The sequence below is a fragment of the Bacillus rossius genome, chromosome 13 (genome assembly GCF_032445375.1).
Source record: "Bacillus rossius redtenbacheri isolate Brsri chromosome 13, Brsri_v3, whole genome shotgun sequence".
NCBI lineage: Eukaryota > Metazoa > Arthropoda > Insecta > Phasmatodea > Bacillidae > Bacillus > Bacillus rossius.
The window spans coordinates 30,208,942-30,228,156 of NC_086340.1; the positions used below are offsets into that span (position 1 = coordinate 30,208,942).

The window sequence follows — 19,215 nt, forward strand, 5'->3', positions numbered from 1 at the left end:
TTCTAGCTGTCGGCGTTGTAGTCAATTTGGCATTCGGCGTTATGGTTTTCGGCGTTATTGTACGTTCGTCGTTGTGGTAGTTCGGCGTTGTGGTGCGTCCCCATTTTCTTGTCGGTGTTTCAAACAAGCATACATTGTTCAAATCGTTTGGCTTTATTTTGTTTCATTGTGCTTATCAATTATTCCTGAAAGATACTCAGAGATCGGTTTACGGATAACTTTTAACTGATACAGGTACTGGGACAACACAAAGAATAAATGCCCGGGTAAAAAAACCGAACCCAGCATTACTGAAAAAAAAAATGTTTTTTCATGATCATAACCTCCCAGCAATCCTTAAATAATACAGAGATACACATCACTCACCCAGCATATCTACTTCTGTCAGCCACTCAACGCCCCACATGACTTCCGTTGAGTCTCACCAGGCATGCTGAGTGTCGCGTGGCTCGGTGAATAACAAGCTGTGCGACCTAGCCGTGCTCTGGCCCTTCACGAGCCCTTCAAGTTCCCAGCATTCACTCACCGACATCTCCCGCCAAGCCACGCGCTGTGGGAACGAGGCCTTAGGGCCTGGTTTGCAAACTACGCAATAACGCAATATCGCCTCACACAAAATGATTCAGAAACCACATTTCACGGCACGTACTGTTGAAAATTCCAATTTTATTGCGTTCCGGCTTGCTTTTTTCGACGTCCACGCTGGAAGAGAAGTGTTCCGAAAACTGTCAAAGATGCTGACTTCTTGTGCATAGAAGCCCACGATGTTCTGATTACTGTACAATGTAAAAACCAAAACAAAATTGTTGTACCTTTTACAAAAGAAAAACCTTGGAAACCCATCTGCCAATGAAGCCATTTGTAAAACGGCAAGGCAGAGTTTTGTAAAATTGCATATGATACAAAGCTCTGCTTTGCAATTTTAAAAGTGATATCGTTGGCAACTGAGTTTCCAAGGAGTATCCTTGAAAAGGACGACAAAAAAAATGCAGTGCATACACAATGGTTTCACTTGTTAAACTTTCAAACGATGAAAGAAAATAAACATTTACATCAGTTTTACAATATATTATGGTTTCTTGATAAATGTGAAACATCAAAAGAAATCTCGGTTATAAATTTATTTTCTAAGGTTTTGCAATTTTTTTTGTTAAATGTTAATAACGTCTTGCGATTTGCGTGCTTTTGATGTGTAACATCTTAGCTCTCTGTATACGGCATTTGGTAGGAGTAACTTCGTGAATCGAACGGAACTATCTTGGAACGGAAATGTGTATCAACCACGGTGCTGCCATCTGTGGCTGATAGCGCGAACCAAAGTTTACAAAAACAAAGGGAAACTTTATAGTATAAACTGTTTAGCGAATTTTAACAAGCTGGGCTATTTTTAACTTGCTTACGCCGTTATTGTCGTTGCGTTGTCAAGCTTATGTGTTTGGTATCACTGTTGGGTTCCTCTGTGTGACGCCGAGTTGTCCAAGGTTGTTGTTTGTGCGTATTCACTGTCTCGTCAGCGCACTGTGTTCTTCTGTGCTGTGACATTGCTCTGATTTCTGATGTCTTCGCATTTGACATCGGCTGTCAAGCGGCTATCCATTCCGTTGACGTAATGTCGGTACCATATGTATCATACGGGAAGCTTTATTTTCACAGACGAGAAAGCCAATCGCCCGATCGTGCATCTTCGGTTTTTTTTGTTCATTGTAGTTGGTTAGGTTAGCTACATTATAAATACTTAAAACATTATGGACGGTTGATTTGGTTAGGATAGCTACATTAAAGATACTGTGAAATCATGTAAACGGTTTCCTAGCCCTGGATAGCTACATATTAAAAAGTTATTTGCTAAGCAACCACAAAATGATTTTACAGTATTTTTAATGTAGCTATACTTACCTAATATAACCAACCATCCACAATGTTTTAAAGTATTTATAATGTAGCTAACCTATCCTAATCGACCGCAAAATTTAATGCCACGCCGGTTTATACACAATGAGATAGAACGGGAAGAAAAGCGAGCATGAACTTCGGGGAACTTCGGGCGTGGCTCTCTCGTCTGTGAAATGAAGGCTTCCCGTATCAAACAGATACAATGTCCACATTAGGCATTCCGTCTGCCATATATCGGACTGACGTGACAACAAAAATCTTGTAGCTGCCCGGTATTGGTCTAGTGTATTTGATATTACTACTATTATTTACAAACAAAATATTCAAGCTATAATCATTTAATGAAGTAACTATTTATTATATAAATTTTATAAATTGGGTATGTTAAAAATAACAGCAGCCGAGAGTATTCATTACATCTTCCAGGAGAGAATTACTCTGAAAACACACCTGTTCTGAACTACGATTTAGACTCCAAATATTTGTTTTAAAAATTATACTCGTAAAAAAACTTACGACGGGTGAAGCCCAGCCTTAATTTAGTCATTGTGACGCGATAAAAAACACCTCACACTTTGCAACGAAAAATAAATAAATAAAACCTAATCTGACACTGACCACACTCGTTTTTCATCATTTATCTTCATGAGCATTTTCTTGAACCCTATTTATATTAATATATTTAAAAAAAAAGATTTCGTTCTTGATGCAGACGGTTAGTTACGCGAGGACCTTGTATAAGTATACTTTTTTTTTTAACACCGCCAAGCCGCGACAGAATTCAAACATTTCCACGTCAACTAAGAAATTCAGTATGACGGCCTGGCTCGGGCGTTTTTTTATATTTACCCCCCCCCCCCCCCCCCCCCGCTTCCACCATAGTTCCACGTGGACGTAATTCGTTATTACTCCGGAGTGAACGTGGAAATGACACGTAACGCCTTTTGGCGGCTTTCGTCCCGGCAACTGCGCGCGCACATCAAAGCGGCACGTGAAAAAAAAAATAAAAAGTGGAGGTGGGAGAAGAAGTTTTTGTCGCCATTGCTTATAATAATTCCATTCTCCCTCGCCGGCATTGTGGTGGAGTGCATCCAATGGGTAATAGTTATTTCATATTTCAGGCGAGGGAAAGGGAGGGGTGGCAGTTGTTAGAGTGTCGGGGAGGGGAAGGTAGGGGAGGGATTCGGTCTCGAGACCAGAAATTGCCCCGCGCGCACTCGGACGTACAACAATGTAATCAATCACGGAACGCGTGCGAACACGACCGCGCGTTCTCTCTCCTACAACCCCCCCCCCCCCCCTCGTTAAGCAACTGCCCAGGAAAACCAACCTCTCCCCTCCCCAACCCTCCTTTCAACAGCTGGTGAACCTGGCTTCGTCATTTCCCGTGCATACTTCGAGACCCGTGCGTATATGCATGTATCTATGAATATGCATGTGTGTATATGAGTATTTAAGTAGATATACGTGTTTATGCGTACGTGCATATATATTTATGGGTATATGAGACCCCCTGTGCCCCACTTGCCTGTGACTTCTATGCGCCGACTGTTCCTATGTAGCTATTATCATTACAGTAGCGACTGGAGTACTGTATATTAGCATCCTGGCCCCAGTTATAAAAAATAAAAAAAAATAAAAATTAAAAAAAATTACAAAAATAATAAATTAATTTTATTATATTACGTCTGTTTTCAAGTCATGTGCGCCCATGCCTCGGCTGTGAGCTGTGCATAATCATAGAAAATAATTAATGAGTGTCTAGTTTGTAAGTTTGTCTGCTTTTCTTTTTTCTCTAGTTGTAGGTGCTGACTGGCAGAGGAGTGAGTGGTGAGTGGCAGTGTAGCGGTGTAGCCACTCACCACCAGGGTGAGAGCGTCCCTGATCGTACATCCAGCAGTGGATACAAACATGAGGGCGGACTACGCGTCAAGCCCCCCCCCCCTCTCCCCGCAAGGAAGACACTCTTATACTCTGTACAACTCTTCATCCAGACCATCCTGTCTCCTACGATATTAACACATGCCCTTGAATACCTCACGTAAAAAAAATTTTACTTTTTAAAAAATATATATATATTTCTACTGCTATTTTTGCATATATGAAATACTATTTTAAAAAAATATCTATACTGAACAATTCTTGTGGCGCTTACAAATATTGGTGCGTAATTTAAAATTTTCATTTATGTTTAATACCCGAATAAATCTGATACATATATATGCAGCGTCCGTGCAGCAACAGTCAATACAAAACAGTCCTGATCTTAATACATTTATAGCCAGGGTCCGAATAGCAACAGGCAGTAAAACAAAGTCCAGATCTTTCACACATACAGGCAGGGTCTGTGTAGCAACAGTCAGTACAAAACAGTCCAGATCTTATACATATATGGTCTCAGAACCGGCGACCCCTTTCGGCCACTGAGGACATCCTTCCTTGCTCCTTACACCTATAAGTAGAGACTGGAAAAATTCGCGCTTCGGATGACCTCTAGGATACACTCCACAATCCCCTACACACTCAGGCAAATGCCACCTGCTCATTGGCTATTGACTCGTGACACCTGTCAACTGGGACGCTTGCGATTCGATACTTTTTTTGGTCGAAGGTTTTTCATTGGCTCAAAGACCTTCAGATAAACTGTGAGCAAATCAGAGAAGCAATATAAAGGTACAGTTGTTTGGATTATAGCATGTCGTGAAATGAATCCGCGAATTTTTCCGGTCTCTACTCGGAGGTTTTCCGCACGAACGGTGGCCCAATAGAAAACGCAACAAACAATCAGAAGTATTTGAATGCTCTAGTCTCTAGTGCTTTCCCACACCTGTCTGTGCCGATGTGAACTCCACTGAACGGGGCGGGGACCCACCTGAGTCGAGGTCCGTGGCGCTGACGGCCAGCACGGCGCTGCCCGCGGTCACGTTCTCCAGCACCTCGTCGCTGTAGCTCATGGGGTCGAAGAGCGGCGCGTTGTCGTTCAGGTCCACCACGTTGAAGTAGACCGTGGCGGTGGAGGAGAGGCTGGGGCGGCCCGAGTCCTGCGCCTGCACCACGAAGATGTAGTGCTGCACCTGCGCCACACACACGCGCACACGCGCGCCGTCACTCCTGCGCACTCCTGCTCGCGCCCCTGGCCGAATTTGAAAATGGCGTCCCCACTTGGATTAAACGAGAGGGGAGGAGGGTTCAGTAACGGCGAAACCGTCGCGGCAGTGTCCCCCCCCTGCTCAGGCGCCCCTGGCGGGGTGGGGGGTAGGGGCTCCCCAGGGGCGCAACAACAGGGAGGGGGGGGGAAGGGTATTTTGCCCCCCCCCCCCCCTTCTGAAACCATGAAGTGGGGGCAAACGGGGGCAAAGAAAGTGCTGTGTAATCAATTTTTAGATAATAAAACTGCTTAAATAGCACCATTTTCCACCTTGAAATACAAATGATCCCGGGCCGGACCCCCCGCTTCAATAGGGGGGATCGATGATTCTTTATAAAAAGGTATACTGCCATATCCCTGCCACCCCGCTTGCTACGCCGCTGCGTCCTGCAGCGGGGGAGACGTTACTGGCTTGCTGGAGAACACGCCGACATCATCACCTTCAGTACTCGCCAGATACGTGTAACATCTCACCCTCGGTAACGAGCAAATATTCGCGTGTTCTCTCATACACTTCGAAACTCGCACGCGAAATTTAACGCAGAATTATCGAGCATAATGCCGAGCGTGATAAATGTACGTAAATCATGTTTTCGACTGTATTTCCGCAACCACCGCTAATATTCGCAGGCGGTGCAGCTACGTCTACTATTATTAATAATTTTATTAGCAGACAGATATTATTAAAAAATATATATACTAAACCCCGGCTTTGAACCTGATTTTCGACAAAAAAAAATTATTAATTAAAATACAGCCCATCATGTGAAAATTCGTAAAACAGTTAATACTATAAAATTTCCCTTTGGCTTTGAGAACTTCGGTTCGTACCATCCGCCACCGTAGTTATCATTTCCGTTCCATGCGACTTAACGTTCCATTCTCCAGATCACTCCTGCCAAATGCCATAAACCCAGAGCTAAAATGTCACACATTAAAAATATTTAAAAAAATATATATATCATTACCACCCACAAAAGTAAAGAATTTGAAAGCAAACAGAGGGCAAAGTGGTTCTATCTCACTCCAGAAATGAAATTCTCCGTACGCTATTTCTTCTTTACGCCTGTATGCCATGGAATAATCCTTGTGAATGGAACGCAAACACGATTACAGTACATACCCATAAGTAGAGACCGGAAAAATTCGCGGATTCATTACGAGATAAGCCAACATCCTAAAAAAAAGTATACCTAGGTACCGCCTCTGCGATTGGCCCACCTTTTACCTGGGGAACTGTGAGCCAATGGGAAACCCCAAAACCAAGAAAGTGACGAATTACGGACAACCTAGTTGAGACGTCTCACGAGTCAGCAGCCAATGAACAGTTGTCATTGTCCCGAGTATGTAAAGGACTTTGGAGTCTATCCTAGAGGTCGATGAACCCGCGAATTTATCGTGTCCCTACCCATAAGCTATGTTATATTATTTAATTCCTGCTGTTCCGTACAGCCGTATTCCCCGCCGCCGACCGCTGGCGGCAAAAAGACACCTGTTGGCCCAAGTTCTGTCCTTGCCCGAACACGCCCGAATATTCACCATCGGCCAACCTCGGGTTTATTTATATATATTTATATTTCTCTGTTTATTTTAATGTAGCTATACTAACCTAACTAGCCGTCCATAGTGTTTTAATGTAGCTACCCGCACGGAGAGTCGACAGGGAACTGGACACATGATGACGCGCCGCCCCCCTCCTTCGACCACGACCAGTTCGCCTGCCCTGTAATCTTGTGGTCTCGTGCCTGTGTTACAGTTAGTCACCCTACTGCGGGAACCCTGTCCGTCCAGGCAGTTGACCCCTTGCCGACCGATTTGCCTTGTATCTCTCGGGACACACGGCACTTGGCAGGAGTCATTTCGTGAATGGAACGAGTCGCATGGAACGGAAATGTTGCTGCTATCTGTGGCGGATGGTGTGAAGCAAAAATTCACAAAGCCAAAGGGAAACTTTAAAGTACTAAATGTTTAATGAAATTTTAACAAGATGGGCAGTATTTCAATCAGCTTTAAGTAGTTTTTTTTCGATCGAGTTTTCTCTGTATTTTTTTCGGGGCCTTTTCGTTACATAGTATGAAATTTCGCTCTGCCAGACGAATGATTTGATTCGATAGCCAACGCAGCCGCTCCGGCAACGAATCCTAACTATAAAACTATAATACACACAGAAAGTTTTCCATAAAACATAGTTTTTATGTTTACGTTTTTCAACCCCTTTCACAGTCACGATTTCGCAAGCGCAAGAGAACCTCTTCAGTGAGGGGCTGCTTGATTCCAAGAACACCCCCCCCCCCCCCCTCCACAAGATCTGGAGCAATTAATTTGTTTTTTGTTTACAAATACTGTTGACAGAACGGCAGTGGCAGAAGAATACGTATGCCGTTGGTACTACTTGTTGGAAAAGGTTAGATGATACGGACTATAACTACACTCTAAATTTGAAATTATACAAGTAGCTTCGAAAAGAGTGCTTTTGGAATGAAACTATGCTAAAGTGATCCCTTTGAATCTATGAACACCTACACATAATTTCAGCAACCGAAGAGCAATGGTTTGGAGGTTATTTTCACCGATTTCACAGTGATTTCGACATCTCGAAACACGAATTTCTAGTGACGTCTACTGATTTACAAGTCTTAAATTACATTTACAAGTTTTTAAGCTGTTGACATTTTACTGGTTTAATTCACAGTCTCAGAAAAAGATATAATTTCATATTGGTATTTTTATTAGTGGAAGAAAAAATGCCTTTGAAAAGTGTCCGCGTAATAAACTTATTACTAAAAAAATCCGTCATAGTTTATATTTATATAAAAGTAGAGAGTAATGAACATTCCAAACTTAAATTCCTCAATCTGAACAATTTTAAAAAAAAACTTCAATAGGTTTGGTATTTTTATGTCTCTTATTTATCTTAATAAAAAAAATCCCTTTCAGCACAGCCTACATGCGTAGGTAGATTTTAAAGCACCTATTTATTTTGGAAATGTTTTGGCAACTTCTATAAATTTCTGGAACATTTTAAGAACTTAATGTACATTAAATATTTATGTTCTCTAATATTAAAAAAATGATCGATTAAATATTTGCGCATTTTCCATGTAGCGGAAATATTAAAACTATTTATTTTTTACTCAATGTAACCACCATTGAATAACTTAGAACGAATTAAATATGATATGCCAAATAAGGTAATTATTTAATTGTTCTAACCTTCAAACACTATTTTTTATCTCATTCATACCTTGTGGTCGTATAAAAATTTGCCTTTCGCCAATGTTTAAGATAATATTAAGATGGTTTTAAATAAAATCGAGTGAATTTGATACTAAGAAATTTTGAATATTTTGAATTTCAACCCCTGTTTTTACGATGGTAATTCGTTTCATCAATATTTGTTTCAGACAAAGTTTTAGATGAAGATTAGGATTTATACAATAAATTATAACAGTTTTGATAGTTAATCTATTTTGACAAAGTAATTATATATTTTTTACGTTAAAACCTTGTTATTTCACCCCTTGCAGTAACGGTTGTATAGATAAAAATTTGTTTTAACAAAAGTTTTAGTCAATATTTAAGAAGTTAAACAAAAAAAAAAAGAACGAATTCGGTAGTGTATCTGGTAAGGAAGTTTTATTTATTATCTTATTCCAACCCCAGGTTTATTCAACCTCTTGCAATAATGGTTTGTTTTATCAAAAAATTTGCAGATGAAGTTTTAGTCATTCAAAGTCTTTTATTCCACCCCTTGCAATCATATTATATCGCATAAAAATTATTTCAGACAAAAGTTGTAGATGATAATTAAAGATTTTATTATAACTGATAGTGTACCTACATGGTACGAAAATAATGAAATTTTTAAAATTCTACCCCTTTATTTTAACCCCTTGTAGCAATGGCTCAATTATCAAAAATTGTTTCAGACAAAAGTTTTTAAATAAAAATTATAAGCTTTAAAACCAATTCAAACTTATTCAATGGTGTCATTACTAAGGAAGTTATGAGTTTTATTTTTTTGTCTTTCAACTCCCGTTGATTTCCACCCCTTTCAGTAATGGTTCATCGTAGCAAAAATGTTTTCAGACAAAGTTTTTGGTATTACTCCTACGAGTTATAATACGTTCAATCTGATACGATATTTTCCGTATTATGGGAGTTACAGCGATTTTTCTGTTTTTCAAAAAATCGTCCCCATTTTAAACCGAGATTTCCCACAATTTTATTTTATGTCTATTATCAATTTGGAAGAGATTTGTGAGAAATTGCGGCAGTTATCGTGCCCATTATATATATATATATATATATATATATATATATATAGTTGATTGTTTTGGGGATATAGTGATCATGAAACGAAAATCTATATAAAAATTTTCCTTAAGTCGCACCATGGTGACAGCTACAATAAGTAATATTTCTTCGAAATCTACCTAAAAGGAATAGCGAAATAGAACGGAGCAATAAACAACTGAACACATTGTCAGACGGAGATTTAAACTTAAATGATTGTAATCAATTCATTATGAAACTCAACTATTGCATAGCGAATCCAAGTGAGAATAAAACAATTTATTACCACACTAAAAGAGAGCTATGAAATACCAGTTACCAAGGAGTTTATGTCTTTCTCTCTTATTTTTTGTAGGGCTGTTAAACAACCACCGAGAAAGCGTAATATGGCCTCTGGAAACAGAGAATTACGCTAACGGGACCAACAAACAGCTATTTTTCGGATTATTGAAGATTTCTCACACCCCTCCCCGTTGCGTTGGAAACCACGTCAGACGAAGAAGTGTGGCAACGACGCCTGCCGACTTGAACGCTGGGCGGCGTTGCCAGCGCGAGGCGCCGCAATTAACCGTTTATTGAATTATGTTATTAGGTCGTGCGAGGGGCTGATTATAGGGGACCCGCGCATGCCTGTGTGTGTGTGCGTGTGTGCGTGTGTGCGCGTGTGTTCAGGAGGCGGCTGCGGGGGCCGGCAGGTAGGAAACCCACGGGTGGTTGAGAAGAGACGAGAACACAGCGAAGCAGAGAGGGGAGACGCACAACTGGGATAACAGCCACGACCGAACAGTTCCGAAGTTCTCCGAAGTTTGCCGATCGCTTGTGAAATAAAAAAATAACAGAAATAATATAGCTTCCGCTCAAAGGGCATTTTACGTAACGCTGACCTAACCTACCCACCCGGAAAAATAATTAAAGAATTATAATTTATTTTACTAACCTAACCTTACTTTTTTACAAAAGATTCCTCTGAAAACCAACTGCCAAGATATAGGTTTTTTTTCCAGGTAATTCTGAGTATTTCTTACGAAAATTGGCGCATAATTTTATGTTTTAACAATAAAAAATATTCGAATTTCAATCATTGGACTTTATTTTGTTTTATCGTGCTTGGATATTAATGTGCGCAGTTAATACTGGAAAGCTATTCAGGGAACTAATGGACGTACTGGGACAACGCAAAGTATAAATGCCCCGGTAAAACTCCGAATACAATATTACTTCGGACACTATTTTGTTAAATGTAAAAATTTCAAACATATGTCATTTTACATGAATATTTCTGTTCCATTTACAAAATATTTTCTGTGTGGAAAATTCCAAGGTAGTAGTAACACATTAGTAAACTAAATCCATACAAAAAATACAGGTTAGCATAAGACTAATTTACAACTCAGTATTTAAATATTAAAGTAAGAATTACTGCTGTCCTTAAATTATAACATTATATTAGTGTAATGAGTAGTATTATGTTGGCCGGTACGGCGCCTAGGTTCTGGGTGTGTAGGCGGAGACACTGTCTGCCATCTCGGATTGTGACGTGACGTTACGGCGGCCATCTTAGACTCAAAATTCCTTAAAAATGACTCAAAATGACACACAATTCCTAGAAACTTCCCTATTTCGAGGGGAAAATTCGAGTTAAAAAGGAAATTTCCCATTTTATTCCTCAAAAATGCAAAAATTTTAAATTCTGAATCCCTCAATACTACTAAAATCAAGCCACCCTAAGCCGCCGTGGTCACGACCTTGACATAGTTCGTAAACATGAAATTCTTTAATTTTTGACCAAAAAATCCTAAAAAATATAACAAATTGCTTATGTCACACCCGCCAGCTTGGATTATAGAAACATTTACTATTCGCTACACTCACCGTCTTGAAAATCCGTAATTTTTACGTCAGAAAATAGAAAGAATATTATTAATTAAAAAAAATTTAACTAATATAATTTTAATAAAAACATTCCGCCATCTTGGATTATGAAGTCACATCCGCCACCTTGAAAGTTCGAAATTTTCTACCAAAAATAGGAAAATTTTTTATTTTAAAAATAATTAATACAATTTTAATTTTAAAACGCACTTATGTCATGGAGTCCTCGGTTCGTACCTGGTGAGGGCAGAAATAAAATTGTAGACGGATCCTTCCTCCATAAAAGTCACCGGCAGACTGACCCACCACTAATGCCAAGTTATGTATATCGCCAGCTATTATTTCATCACTTCCGTCAGCTTGTTTTCGTCTGCTGGAGGCCGCCATCTTGGATCCGGTATATTGTTTTCGTCTGCTAGAGACCACTACCACCATATTAGTTTAATTTTCTCTCGCTATATCAGCAATTATTTATTTCCAGGGCAACCACCATTTTGGAAATCTGTATTTATTAAGCTAGAAATTCTGGGAAGATTCCCAAATTCATAAAAAAAAACACTTATTAAAATAATGATTAATTCGATCGATAGCTGTCCTCGCTTCATCCCTTGACGTTAAAAAAAAGTAATTTAGTTAAAATAATATTCATTAAAATATGTTTCGGGTTAATATTTTACTAATGCTATAGAAGTATAACTTCTAACGTGTGCGGGAACTTTATAGTGTTAACTGTTTAGCGAATTTTAAAAAAGATGGGCAATGTTTTAATTAAATTACTTGTCGAAAATAAGGTCCAAAGCCTGAGTTAAGAATTTTTTCATGTTTTTTTGTTTTGTTTTTATTGGTGCCATTTATAATTATTTTTAAATTTTTTGCTGTTTTTTCGTGCTTATTATCTGCACGTGGTGGTGGCAAGAAACTTTTACATACGAGTCAGGAAGTGAATTCTAGTAGCGGGCCAGAAAGTATGTGTGTGATTCTGCATCCAGAAATTTTTTAAATTTGAAAAACGAAAATTTTTTTATCAGTAGATATACAAATCACGCTCGGCATTACTTTAAAGAATTCCACGTTATATTTCGTGTCTGAGTGTCGTATTATAAGTTTATTTGCAACAAGAAAAACTTGAATGAAAACAGATGAATTTGAGGTTAGATGTTGACTAGAGACCGGAAAAATTCGCGGTTTCATTTCGCGATAGGCTAGAATCCAAATGCGTTTAACATTTTGCTGCTTCAATATTGGACCATCATTTACCTGAAGGACTCTTGAGCCAATGGATAACCGTCGACGAAAGAAGTTTCAAATCACAAGCCTTCCAGTTGACAGTTCTTACGCGTCAGTAGCAAATGAGCAGATGTGATTTTTCCGACTACATAATAGGATTGTGGAGTCTATCCTAGAGGTCATTGAAACCGCGAATTTTTCCAGTCCCTAATGTTGACACATCACTGGCGAGTACTGGAAGATTCGCTCGCATTTTTTTTTTGGTGCTGGATATAATGTGAAGGAAGGTGATTGGCGGAGGGGGAGAAGTAAAATAAAACATCAAATTGTGTATTCATTCTGTGCCAACACGCCTAGGGCTTTGATTTAAAGTATTTAAAACACCCGATCATGAATTACTGTTGGACAATGGGTCGCTGAATAGTGACATACTGGAAAACTACCGCCATAAGATGAAAGTACCAGCGGAATTCTACCACGATTTCGTACACACTAAATTTTACAAAAAAAAAAAAATTCCTGCCTATTACACATATTACGGAAACATTAGTTTATTTCTCGTGAGCGATCTATTTTAGTTGATTTATGATAGTAACAACCTAAAGTCACCGGCAAACGTTATATCTGTAGTCAGTGGCGTAGCCAGGATTTGTGAATGGGGGGGGGGGGGGGGGTGTTAAGAAGCATGGACCCCCACCACCGTGTTAAAGCGGGGGGTCCGGGGGTCCTTCCCCGGAAAAATTTGGATTTTAAGGTGTAAAATAGTGCTATTTTAGCAGTTTTCGGTTCTTAAATTTAAATAATGTAATGGTAAAAAATTGTATTAATTTTTAATATGAAATTTGTTTGAGTGATGAATAAGAAATTTAATAATAGATTTGGTGCTAAAGGGGGGGGGGGGTTGAACCCCTAAACCCCCCCCCCCCCTGTCTATGCCCCTGTCTGTAATATCTTAAGTTAACCTAGGAAACTGCTGGAAGTGTCAGAGCTACCTTCATCCGATGTGTTACGTCTATACACTACTCACTAAAAACTACGAGAGCGAAACTGCTGTATTGATTCCATGGTTCCGTGGAGTGCACTGCTACCAACTAACATTCAGTAACAAGATAGGTTATGCTTAAATAAAACACAAGTCAAAGCCAACGTGGTAAAGTTGACTTTGGATGCTAAAATACGCGAAATAAATAACACACTCTTACAATAACGAGCTAGACCAATCATAAGCTGTTTAAAAACTATACACAACTTAATTTTTAATGAACTGAACTAAGGTTAGTATCAGGATTAATATTTTTGCTAAATAGCTGAACTGGATTCAACGAAACTACATTTTACACAAATTACCGTGCAATACATGCAGTCAACAACCAATTTCTAAATGAGAAAAATATTCGTCGTTTGAAAACGCTGTTAAAAGACGAGATATTTTAAGTTTATATTTTTCCGTGATGAATAAATAACACTCTATATTTCAGTAACCAAACGTCTAAATCACTAATGACTACGGAAAATTCGTATTAAGTACTTGGCAACACTGGTGGTGTACAAATGTTGGTAGAATTTCGCTGGTACTTTTCTCTTGTGATAGTTTTCCTTCACGACAGTTTTTCTCCCCTCGATTCGAGGAGACAAGCGGGAAATGTACATCTACAATCATGGCACTTGGATGATCGGTAGGAATGATGAACCACCGACCGACTGAAGTAGACGGTCGGGTTAGCTGCACCGGTCTTTAAACCCCCCGATGTTACGTTGTACTGCGAATGCAATTCGTTGATCGGCGAGCCAATGCTGGCGTGTGTTAAAAATAAACTCTCTTACCCCCCACCCCCCCTTTAACCCGCTGAACAGACCTAACGGAGACCGGGCCGCGGGCTGCGAAACAATGAGGCCTGACCCCGCGGTGACCCCAGGACATCTATCCCCCCCAACAACCCACCCACTCCCCATCCGACAGGCGAACTGTTGCCGGGGCGCCGTCGTGAGGGCAAACAATCGGGCGGAGCACTGACAGGAGAGAGAGAGCGAGAGAGAGAGAGAGAGAGAGAGAGAAAGAGAGAGAGAGAGACGAGACTTTCCCACGGATCAGCCGCCAATCGCGCGACCCAGGGGCGACCTCACTCGTTTATTTATAAGAGCCTTCGGGATCCCGCGTTACTTGCGACATGGAAGTCGTCTTATCAGTCGGGACGCCAGTTTGATAAGTGGAGTGTAACATTGCGATATCGGGTGGATCTTGAAAAGTTATCAAAAATATAAAGCGGACTTAGCATATTAGAACAGAACATATAAATATAGTATATTCGTATGCATATACACATATGTATATATGTGTACATATATGTACGTATATCCGTACTATATAGTATGTTCGTATGTATATAGTGCATGAGTATATTCTAACTGCGCATATATATGTGTGTGTGTATGTAGGTTAAGGGATTATAATTTATTTTTGTATATTTATAGGTCACTTCAAGTACCTAATAGGCAAGGTATTCGAAAGTTCTTTTCCGGGTGACTCAGTTACTTACAGGGAACAGATATTGGACACACGCGTTAACAAACTCGAATAAAATAAATTTTGTGCATACAATAGTGACCAATTTAAATCACGTTAAAAAAGGTAAACGATATAAATGATATAACTATGATACGAAGAGTAGTGCGGAAACAAATTACAATGTCGACGAAGTGCAAGAAACGAGGATAAGAAGAAAGAACAGTTTGTGAGGATTACAAAAAGGTCCCATGGACCAGACACTGCAGGGAGAAAGCTAAGACTATATTATAATTGCCGTATTTCTTTCATTTATTTTTAAAAATATATTTTGAGACTGTAACACAGAAATATCATTGATATTGAAACCATAAGCTATTGAAACTACTGGAAACATTTTTTTTTTCATTTAAATGACGCCTTTACGTTAAATCTTGCGGCCGTTTCCTGACACATCCTACCCCCAATTTTCCAGAGACAGCGTGGATTGCAAATATTAGAAAACAAATTGACCAGACACGTGCCAAAATCCACGGAGAGAGACCCGGAATGCACACCATTACACACTTGAACCACAGCTGGCTTTGACTCAGCCCCGAAGGGTACAAGAAACCAATGACAACTCTGCAAAATACAAACGACCCAATCAAATGCAATCCAGCTAGAAAAAGTAAAAAGTTGCATTAGGCAATGGGCAATATAGACAGCGGGTTATTTGTGTGCAAGTTAGTGTAGTTCATGTTGGTAAAAAAAAGTAACGCTAATTTTGCCGCTATATATATTATCGATCCATGTCACTGGAATACAGATTGTCGTATTTTGGCATAGCCACTCGAAGAGAAGCTGAAATAAATCTACTTGGAATAAATTGGATGTGTATAGATGGAGAGATACACCTGTAAGGGTAAATAATTAAAATTTAAAAGCAAGCTATTTAAAAATACAGTTAAGACAACGCTAGAGACGAGACAGGCCGGTCGGCCCACCGCGCCGGACAGCAGGGGGTTCAGGGAAGGCTTTACCTCCCAGACACAGATAGCGGCCGTCACTCCGCTACACGGTAATACGATTAGAGCGGCGCCTGTCTGTTCCTCTCGTGTGTTTCGACACGTCCACAGAGCCCCCTTCCAAGTGAAGTGGCGTTACTAGGACGCCATTGTTCTCACAACTTCGGGCGTTGAGTCAACCTTGATGACGCGAATCTTTAGAGGGCTACGATACTTTTACAGAGCGGAGTATGCCCGAGTCCAGGATCAGGAGTGGCGATTGGACCGTGTCCACCATCTAAAATTACCTTTACCCCGGCCACCATATTGGATGACACATCTACCTTCCTCGATTCCGTCATTTCTAACTATGACGTCACATCCGCCATATTGATTTCTCTAACTTTTTGCCAGTTTGAATTTTGCTGTTACCGTTGCAATTTTCGTACGATCGCCATCTTGAAAATCTGTAACTATTATTAAAAATTTTCGGAGAAATTTAAAATTTCTAAAAAAATAATTTAATTTAAATACAAACAAAGTTCCTTAATTTTATTTTCCACAATTTTTAATTATGACGTCACCATTACGGTGTCGCGGCGCGGCGGACGAGCGAGAAGCGCGAGACAGTGTGTTGCGACGGAAGTGCGCGCTACGAGACGAGCAATAGAGAGAGGCACAGTCGAATCAAGAGCTCCAGTGAGAAGAGTAAAAAAAAAGTGGACTTACAAGTGATTAAATGTAGACAGACATTAGGGTAGTTGTAATTTTAGAAACAGTGTACTTATTAGTTTGTAAATACACCTGAATAATTGAACTATAGTTTCGGATCTGTATTCCTCACATGTAACAATATAAACAGTCCAACCTACAAACATGAGTGTTGGCAACATTTGATAACGATGACTATTGAATGTACGACATCGTACGAAAATTCAACACAAATTTATACATGAACTAGAGACCCTGAAATCGCTTTCAATTGTGAATTTAATATATATATATATAAATAAAACAAAAAACAGAAAAAAATATGATTTTGTATTAATTTCTATTGAAAGTATGACATAAAATTTAAAAAAAAAAAATCTCTTGATATTATCGCTAACAAGCTTCACCGCATCATTCGCTGGGTTAATATGAAGATTGCCTGAAAATTTAATCAAAATCTGTGTAGCCGTTTTTGAGTCCATAGGGAACATACATACATATACACACACACATATATATAGAGAGAGATATATAAATATATATATATATTTATAGATAAGATTTGAATCTAGGCCAGAATATTAGCAATTTTTATTGTATGGAAAGGGACAAATGACAAAGTTCGGTGTGATATTGGTAAGGACCGGAAAAATTAGCGGGTTCAATGACCTGTAGGATGAACTCTATAGTTCTACGTACACTCGGTCAAATGCCACCCACTCATTGGCTGCTGTCTTGTGAGATGTTCCAGAGTAGCAGCCTGTGGTTCGATAAAGCTTTGGTTGGGTGTTTCTGATTGGCCCAGAGTCATCCAGGTGAATTGTGAACCAATAGCAGAGTCAGCACTGAGGTATAACGATTTGTATTTTAGGCTATCGCGAAATGAATTATCGAGTTTTTCCGGTCTCTAGATATTGGTGTCTGCATTCACTCGCTCAATCTGTGGAAGAAAGGAAGTGTAGGTGAGATGTTTGCACGTATTGGAAAGTTGAGAGCTTAACCATTATCCTCCCACCACGTAATTTGGCGCGAGATTGGTAGCAAGGAATACCAGTTTTTTTTTTTTTACTTTCAGATGTTTTTATGCTACGTGTAGGTCGTGAGTCCGGATAAACCTCAACCTAAGACACATGCACACACTCTCCAGCGGGTCTCATGTCCAGTTGCTTCGTTGCTTCTGGAACCACAACAACGCTAATGGTGCGCACGAATAAAGTAACTTGATGTAAGCTTTTAGACATACGCTTTAGATGTGCTTAGCAATGGCGTGTGTCCAAAAGGTTACATCAAGTCATGCACTCCCATTGTACAAATCTTTCAAAGATAATACGAATAAAGTAGTTTTATAACCGATGCCGTTCACACATCTGCAAATATGCTTGTAAAAAAAGAACTCGCATGGGTAACATACATTCCGATTATAAATATATTCTATTTACTCTAATTCCGTGTAGCGGACGCGACGTTAACGCAATGTGCACCAGAATTTTATTTTTCCAAAGATGGTTGTTCTGGTGGCTCGGAACAATGTTACCATACTATGTTTTAAAAGGATTTTTCTGTTAAATTTATCTGAGAGTTAAGGGACCCGCCTAGTCAGGGGTGTATCTGAGTTAGTGAGGCGGATAAGTGCGGTGCTAGCTGGTGCTTCTAGCGCGGTGTGGCCTCTGGTCTGGCGCGCAGTCTTCTCGTCGTGCATAGGGCAACTTCTGAGCGGCAACCATAACATTATATGGCGGAGGAATGAATATAAAGGAATAATGAAAGGTCCTTCGGTGGTTTCAAGGATCTGTACCGGCGTTTCATGTCTAAAAACACGCGTTTTAGCCACAAAAACGCAGTTTAAGAATGAAATACGGAAATAGAAACTACGTTGTCCGCCCTCAGCGCATTCTTAAAATATTTCCGTAAACAGAGCCCACTCGGATATCTTGAGCAGTTTGCAGATCACGTGGTTTCTCCTGAGCATACTATGTGTGTGCCAAGGCAGGCGGGCATATATGCACTGACTTAGAAACTATCTTTGAAGCGTGTACCTTGCGCAGTTCTAAGCGATCACTAACTTTTGAAAGGGAAAATAAAACCATCAGAAGTGTTAAGCGTGAGAATATTTTTGTCTAAATATGAGAGTGTGATCAATTACAAAAAGTCTTTGACGGATATTTCTTATGCCGTGCCTTATTACAATTTTGACTGGATATTCCAACGATTGAAAAAAAATATACAAATGAAATATTTAAAAATAATGTTCATAATGTCGTGCTACTGACAGCTTTTTCTAATATTGTTTTAGATGTAGAGGAATATAATATTTGTGGCGTTTGAAAATTATTTAATCAATTTTACCATAGAGATGAAGTACACTGAAGCTAAATATAACTTTTAGAATAACCTTGATAGCATTTGTTTTTCATTAACGAGGCATTTAAAATTAAGTGATGTGAAAGTATTAAAAAAAAGAGCGCGTGTAACTCAGTACACCTGAAAGAAGTGCAACTTCTTAGGCAATTCAAACCTCGACTCGTAAGTAGGCTATATCATAAGGAGCAAAACGACACAGAAAGAGTAGTGACCATTTT

The 19,215-nt window shown here is 39.5% G+C and overlaps 1 protein-coding gene across 1 annotated transcript in view; it reads right to left on the reverse strand.

The window, feature by feature from the left end:
- LOC134538614 (cadherin-related tumor suppressor) overlaps positions 1-19,215 on the reverse strand; it is a 197,416-nt gene that overhangs the window by 167,127 nt on the left and 11,074 nt on the right. Inside the window, exon 3 of the mRNA XM_063380045.1 lies at positions 4,766-4,967. Coding sequence (XP_063236115.1) covers positions 4,766-4,967 — 202 coding nt within the window. The remainder of the gene's footprint in view (positions 1-4,765; positions 4,968-19,215) is intronic.